The sequence below is a fragment of the Mirounga leonina genome, unplaced genomic scaffold (genome assembly GCF_011800145.1).
Source record: "Mirounga leonina isolate KUSES-001 unplaced genomic scaffold, KU_Mleo_1.0 Mir_151, whole genome shotgun sequence".
Taxonomy (NCBI): domain Eukaryota; kingdom Metazoa; phylum Chordata; class Mammalia; order Carnivora; family Phocidae; genus Mirounga; species Mirounga leonina.
In genome coordinates this window covers 59,959,488-59,967,615 of record NW_023270377.1, presented here as the reverse complement: position 1 = coordinate 59,967,615, position 8,128 = coordinate 59,959,488, and the positions used below count along the sequence as shown (strand labels likewise).

Below are 8,128 nucleotides of genomic sequence, written 5' to 3'. Positions count from 1 at the left end.
GATGAATTCAGGATCTTTGTATAACACCATCTTCCCAGCTGAATCTTAAAAATTAGCTGCTAAAGCACTTTTTGAATTATATTAAGCCTTCAGAACATTAAGTTCAGTTGTACTTAATGATCAGATAACATGTCAAAATTTAAAGTGGGATTGGAGAAAGACCTGTCGGTATCAAGGTATAAGGCTAAATTTTTCACATTTCAAACAGCAACATAATTAAATTCTTAAGCTAAAAGGACTGCTGTCTACAATTAGCACTAAAACATAGCTAATAACATCTCATGTCAATCAACATTGTATTTAATAAGTTAATGAACAGCAAAACGAACAATATAGTCTTTAAATGTTTCGCTGAAACTCTCCATCATTTTGGCTTCATGTTATAAGTATTTGTAGAATATGTGTTCACATTTTATGTACCATTTAAACTGAAAGAGTTCTGTTAGCAGAAGAGGATGACAGTAAGAAAATAAACCTGACTCTACTTTTGAAAAACAAAACCCAAAAATCTACTCAACTCCCGACTTATAAATTACTAGAGTGGTTTCTACACGTCCTCTCAACATGCATACACTACAGCTAAATCACCTTAAAGAAAGATGTTTAAATTATATGCAAAAACTGTATATTTTACCTTGCATCCATGCTGATTCCTAAAGGGAGACCGGTGGCTCATGTCTTAGGGAAAGAAGACATGCTTTAATTCTGAGGACAGAATTCAGGAGACCAAAACCAATGTAAGCTTCAGAAGATACTAGAGCCAAAGATAGCCAGTGACTGAAATTATTCAGCAATAGACCCCCATTTCCCATGTGAAGGGAGCAGTAAATAATTCAGTTTGGCTCCGTTAGTCATCTTGTACCTGTTGGGTTAGTGGCCTATGACCCAAAGTCTATAGCATTTACTGGGGAAAACGTAGGTGTCTAAGTTGATTTACCTCGTATACATCTTTGGAAACCAGGGAAGCAGTTTCCTCCTGTGGCTTGTTTTCCTGCATTTCCACACTAGCAGTCATTTTCATTCATTTGAAAAGAATATGGTAACGCAGTGACTTAGTCTACACCACTTATTCCACCTAGTGTTAGATGTACATGTCCACTGTGTATCTCACTGAAATTTTTAAAAACCGAGCATTTTTTTAATGCAGGACTTTAAATGACAAGTACTATATGAACACAGTACTTAATGATTTGTAAAGATGAAAACTCAAACAAAACTGAAAAATTTGTAGGCAGCACCTAAAGCACTCAATTAATGCTAACATTTCATTACCATATCAATATTTTTGAAAAACAGGATTTCTATCTTAATCTACAGAAGAGCAGGTATAGCCCTGAGGCCACTCACTCCTCACAGCGCTGTGTGTTACTTACCCAGTGATCATGATTATTAGGTTTACTTTAACAGCTTGAAGCTCTTGACACCTGTCTTGAAGTATACTTACAGAATTTATGGAGCTGATTCTTAAGGAGCCTAGTCAGTCAATATCCTAAATCTTCAAAGCTCCCTTGAAATGTAATTTTCATAGTCCTTAAATTTTAATTGTCATTGTTTATTACTGTTTTGGCTACATTCTCTACAATTTCAGCAGCATCTTACTTAAAGAGACAATGTGTCTATATGTACAATGAAACAAAATGGCTTGCAACATGAGAAATAAGAGCCACAGTTTAACTGTACAATATTAAGGAGAATCTGTGGTTATCACCTCCTTTTTCGGCAACACGGACAACTTACATGTAAGTATCAGCATTATGAATGTGACAAATAATTCTTACAGGAGTAAAATAGAACATCCTGAAAAATAATGGTTTCTACCATACAAGGCAGTTAGAAAATGTTCACATTTTAACAAATCTGTACAAACCACAAGAAACTTATTTATGGGGACCGTCTCACCGTTCTGGTAAGAACCTTCTAGAAACGTAGGATAAACATGAACAATTTATAAATCTAGTTATCTATGTGCTCCCCAGCCCTAGAACCCAAGAATCTGATTTAGTGAACCCTATATGTCCAAGATGGATCATTTTTACATGCCTTGATTGTTAATGAATGCCAGCCTTTAATATCTCTCTATGACATATGTACAGTCAACTTGCACCTTTAAGGAGGTCATTAGATTTTTTTTAGCAAAGAAGCAACATCATTTAGCAGCAATTAAAGCGCCTTCAAGAAGACTTAAAAAAAATACAATATCCAATTAGAAAAGCCATATTTTTAAACATTTGTACAAGAATAAGCTGCTGAAACTGGTAACTGTAATACAACATCTGTACAACAATTTACAATAGAGCTAGAAGGGAATTTATCATTATCCTGCATAGAACTGGTCTGATCTGCATTTGGTTACGTACTGTCACTTGTTTATGAACAAGGCCTGGTAACAAAGGGAAAATATCTTAATTCAAACATGTTGAAAACACCAGAGATATTTAGTGAATTCAACTGATTTTTAAAACAAGCAGCTCATTTGTCAAAGGTGTAAAGTATCTAGAAATAACAGCTCTCCTGTTAATATGACTAGTGGGAAAAAAAAACAAAAACAAAAACGGACACGCGGTTTTGAGGTACAACTTGGTAAAAGCCAGAATAGGCAAGTGACAAAATCTAACTGTCCAAAGTCCAAAGATTCTAACTCTCACATTCTATAAAACACAAATGTCATTCAGTTCTTACTTTGGTTTCAGCAGATTAACTGCTGAATGCTGAAGAATGTATCCAGGCACTATAGTTCTTGTGTTAGAAATATTTTTTCCATGTGTTTTTAAATAATGAAAAACTACCCTTCATATTAGAACTCTCTAGTTAAACAACCAAATGTATTTAAGTATTATAAACGTTATTTACAGTGTTCCCCCAAACAATTTTTCTTAACATGGTATTCCTGTTTCTGTGCAACAGGCAGTCATCCTTCACTGTTCAAGGTCATAGTCAAAAGTGTACATTTTATTCATTGTCCATGATCCACTCTCATACAAATGACGCTATGAAGAACTTCAGTTCACAAATAGTTTTCAACCATGTCCTGTGTGAAAAAGGAAACAACAGAAAACAATCAAATGCTCTCAAACTCAAGTGTGTATCTGGAAGCAATTCAAAGATATCATGCCAATTTTGGAGGAAAATCAGTAAGTAATTATGCTTGAAGAAGGGGGTGTAGGGGATGCTGTAAGCCCAGCCATGTGTAAGTTTCCTGAAGAATTTGATCTTCTCATATGCGGGAGAAGGTATGGGTCATTTGCCAGTTGGTGCACATCAAACCGATCTTCTTTTCGGTAGGCCAGACAGCGTCTTATAAAGGCCTTAAAAAGGAAAAGTTCAGAAATTAAAATTTTTGCCCCTTCTAAACATCAGTCAGCTGACTCCCGTAGAAGGATGAATACATTTAAGATAATAAGTATATTTCATTTCATTAGCATTCAAATCTTTTAAAATTCTGTAGCAATAAAGTTCTTACTCCAAATTCAACTCAACTCACAGCCCTTAGTTTTTCACTTTATAGTCTAAATGATTACTGCTACCATTTAAGGTGCATTAAGGAAAGGTGCATCTCACTTTTTAAAAATTTTATTCCAAGAATAAAAATTAGCATTTTACTTCTTTTTGAGTGTACAATTCAGTGACATTTTAAGTACATTCACCTTGTTGTGAAACATCAAGATTATCCATCTCCACATCATTTTCATCATCCAAAGCTTATCCAATACCCAAAACAAAAGCTGAAATTCTGTACCCATTAAACAACTCCTCACTCGTCCTTCAACCAGCACTTGGTAACCACTATTCTGTAAGTGGAATCATACAATATTTGTCCTTTTGTGTATAGCTTATTTCACTTAGCATAATGTTTAAGAGCCATCCATGTAGTCGCATGCATCAGAATTTCGTTTCTTTTTAAGGCTGAATAATACTCCATTTCATGTATATACCACATTTTGTTTATCCATTTATCTGTTGATGGACATTTTTGCATTGCTTCTACCTTTTGGCTACTATGAATAATGCTGCTGTGAGCAATGGCATATAAATACCTGTTTGATCCCTGGACTTGCTGGATGACATGGTAATTATTTTTAAAAAACTGAAGTATAACTGACATAGAACATTGTTAGTTTTAGGTGTACAACTTAGATATTTGTACTGATATCTTATTATTTATAAGTTAATATCACCACTGTTACAAAAAATTTTTTCTTTTGATAAATTTTAAGATCTATTCATAGCAACTTTCAAATATATAGTATTACCAATTATAGTCACCATACTGTACATTACATCCCTATGATTTATTTTATAACTGGAAGCTTGTACCTTTTACCCTCTTTGTCCATTTCGCTCATCTCCCACCCCCTGACGCCCACTAGTCTGTTCTCTGTATTCATGAACCTGGGTTTTTTTTTTTTTCTTTTTTAATAAGATTCTACATACAGGTGAGATCATATGGTATCTTTCTCTGACTTATCTCACTTAGCGTAATGTGCTCAAGGTCTATCCATGTTGTTGCAACTGGCAAGATACCCTTCTTTCTCATGGCTGAATAATATTCCATCGTATATATACACATTTTCTTGAGCTATTCATCCTCTGATGGACACTTAGTTGTTGCCATGTCTTGGTTATTGTCTCCCATCCAGGTACTAACCAGGCCCAACCCTGCTTAGCTTCCGAGATCAGATGAGATCGGGCGCGTTGAGGGTGGTATGGCCGTAGACTTGGCTATTGTAAATAATGCTGCAATGAACCTGGTGGTACAGGTATGTTTTCCAATTAGTGTTTTCCTTTTCTTGGATAAATACACAGAAGCAGAATTACTGATCATAGGGTAGTTAAATTTTTAATTTTTTGAGGAACCTCCATATTGTTTTCCACCGTGGCCATACCAATTCACATTCCTACCAACAGTGCACAGGGTTCCCTGTTCTCCACATCCTTGCCAACACTTATTTCTTATCTTTATTTTGTTTTTTATTTTTTATTATTTTTTAAAAGATTTTATTTATTTGACAGACACAGCGAGAGAGGGAACACAAGCAGGGGGAGTGGGAGGAGAAGCAGGCTTCCAGCGGAGCAGGGAGCCCGATGCGGGGTTCGATCCCAATACCCCGGGATCATGACCTGAGCCAAAGGCAGATGCTTAACAACTGAGCCACCCAGGCGCCCCTATTATTATTATTTTAAATAGTCATTCTAACAGGTATGAAGTGGTATCTCACTGTGGTTTTTATTTTTTTAAAGTAGGCTCCACACCTAACATGGGGCTTAAACTCGCAGCCCTGAGATTTAGAGTTGTGTGCTCTACCAACTGAGCCAGCCAGGTGCCCCCTCACTATGATTTTGATTTGCATTTCCCTAATTAGTGACGATGAGCACCTTTTCATGTACCTGTTGGCCATATTTGTCTTTGGAGAAGTGTCTATTCAGATACTCTGCTCATTTTTAAATCAGATTTTCTTTTCTTTCTTTTTTAAAGTAGGCTCCATGCCCAGTGTGGAGCCCAACGTGAGGCTTGAACCAATGACCCTGAGGATGAGGACCTGAGCTGAGATGAAGAGTCAGAAACTTAACCAACTGAGCCACCCAGGTGCCCCTTGATTGTTTTTCTGTGATGGAGTTGTACAAGCTCTTTATATATTTTAAATATTAACCCCTTATCAGCTATGATTTGCAAATATTTTCTCCCATTTGGTAGGTTGCCCTTTCATTTTTTTGATGGTTACTTTTGCTGGGCAGGTGGTTTTTCATTTGATGTAGTCCCACTTGTCTATTTTTGCTTTTGGTGTCAGATCCACAAATCCTCACCAAGACTGATGTCAAGGAGCTTAATGGCTACATTTTCTTCCACTTTACTGGCTTCAGGTCTTACATTCAAGACTTTCATCCATTTTAGTTTATTTTCGTGTATGGTTTAAGACAGTGGTCCAGTTTTCTCAACATCATTTATTGAAGAGACTGTCCTTTTTCCACTCTATAATCTTGGCTCTTTTGTCGTAATCAACCATCTATGCATGGGTTTGTTTCTGGGCTCTCTATTCTGTTCTACTCATTTGTCTGTTTTTATGCCAATATCATACTGTTTTGATTGCTACAGCTTTGAAATATAGTTCAAAATCAAGGAGTTTGATGCTTCCAGCTTTATTCTTTCTCAAGACTGCTTTTGCTATTCAGAGTCTTTTGTGGTTTCATACAAATTTTAGGATTGGGTGATCCATTTTTGTGAAAAATGCCACTGGAATTTTGATAGGGAGTGCATTCAATTTTTGGGTAGTATAGACTTTTTAATATTCTTCTAATTCATGAGCAAGGAATATCTTTCCATTTATTTGCATTATCTTCAAGACCTTTCACAATGTTTTAGTTTTCAGAGTACACATCTTTCACCACCTTGGTTAACTTATTCCTAGGTATTTTTTTTTTTTTGATGCAACTGTAAATAGGACTGCTTTAATTTCTGATAGTTTATTAGTGTATAGAAATGCAACAGATTTTTGTATCCTGCAACTTTACTCAATTTGTTGACTAGTTCTATCAGTTTTGGGCATAGTCTTTAGGGTTTTCTATATATAATGTCATTTGCAAATAGTGACCTTTTTACTTCTTCCTTTCCAACTTGGATGCCTTTTATTTCTGTTTCTTGCCTAACTGCTCTGGCAAGAACTTCCAAATACTATGTGACTACAGAAAGCTGCAGTTCTCCTTATATAATTCCAGACTTCCAGAATTTTTCTTCTGCTAAAACAACCCTCCCACACTCATTCCATTTTACTGTCTGTGTACTTTGGCTAGAGGGTATGATGCCATTTTTTTTTTTGCCGTATTTTTTTTTTTCCTTTTTAGCATAATGAATTTCTTAAGATGAAGGGAACACTGAAGTGATCTTCTACTGAGGTTTTTTAGGTTGATATTGTGTGCAACTACTGGAAAAACTAAATAATGGAATATAATCAGTATCTTTTTTCCTTCTCAAACTGGTTCTGATATATTGCCCTTCACTCTATATTAAAAAATAAAAATCTAACAGACGGTACACAAATCGTAAGTGTACTTAACAGCACACAAAGCAACTCTATGTAGCTGGCAACCAGAATGAGAACCTCCTAAATCTCTTCATGCCCTGCCCACCCCTGTCTAGGCTTTGGCTCTGCCCCCAACCTAGCCGGATCCTCACTACCCTGACATCTACTGTAGTTGAGTGAACTTTACTTAAGTGGAATTACAGCTTATGTTCTTTTGCCTGGCTTCTTTCACTCTCTCTCTATATATAAATAATATATATAATATCGAATTTTTGCAAGGGCTAACTGATCATTTCCTTTATTTACAGTAGAAATAACTTTAGCTTGTCTTGAAATTCCTAACTTCCACATATATTCATCAATTAAAAGCACTGCAGGAAAACTACAACTAAGATACATAACTTTAAAATCAAAGCTTAATCACATTAAAAAGTATTTTATACCTTCTTCGTTTGAAATTCATTATAAGTAATTTTTTCTCTAAAAACAAACCTAGCTCTTCTTATCCTTCTCCTTGGTTAGCTTACTAATATTTATCAAAAATCTTTCTGAATCCTTAGGTCTTAATCATTTTCAGAGTGGTCTTTGAAATTTAAGATGGAGGGGGAAAAAAAATCAAGAGTGACTGATTTTGTTAAAGGCAGAGTCTGAGAAGATGAAAACCTGCTGACAGCGAGATGAGGAAGCCTACAAGGAGTAAATGTACTTAAGATGCTCACACCACCAGGTCAGTGGAGGTACTTGGTAAAGGTGTATTCTGTAAGGACGAGGTCTGGGGGAAAAAAAAACAACACACACAACACATACAAAACCCCACAAAAAACAATGTGCCCCTCTGCCTCCCAGATCTGTGATTGTGGTGCCTATGAAGAAGGCTAGAGCCAGAGAGGCCTAAATGGGACTTCTTTTTGGCACTATATACTCATTCCTGGTCATATCTGTTAGTTAAGTTACTTAGTTTCTGTTACCACCGATGCTGCAGATAGAAAAGGAAGACAAAATTTAGATGGTAGCATTGTCAAGTTCTTTTTAAGGAGCCATATTTACCTTACGAAAAATATGTGATGTTCTTATATCTTCTAAAAGTCATCCAAATAACTTGCTAAAGCCAA

At 35.8% G+C, this 8,128-nt stretch overlaps 1 protein-coding gene across 3 annotated transcripts in view; it reads right to left on the bottom strand.

Annotated features, from left to right (window-relative positions):
- Nucleotides 1-286: 286 nt before the first annotated feature.
- The window catches only part of TLK1 (tousled like kinase 1), a 157,209-nt gene continuing 149,367 nt past the window's right edge, over nucleotides 287-8,128 (bottom strand). For 2 of the 3 annotated variants that reach the window (XM_035007795.1, XM_035007794.1), the window contains exon 22: nucleotides 2,469-3,305. In XM_035007795.1, coding sequence (XP_034863686.1) covers nucleotides 3,129-3,305 — 177 coding nt within the window. In that variant the 3' untranslated portion in view covers nucleotides 2,469-3,128. Of the gene's footprint in view, nucleotides 3,306-8,128 lie in introns of all 3 variants that reach the window. The other variant, XM_035007793.1, reaches the window with a different exon arrangement.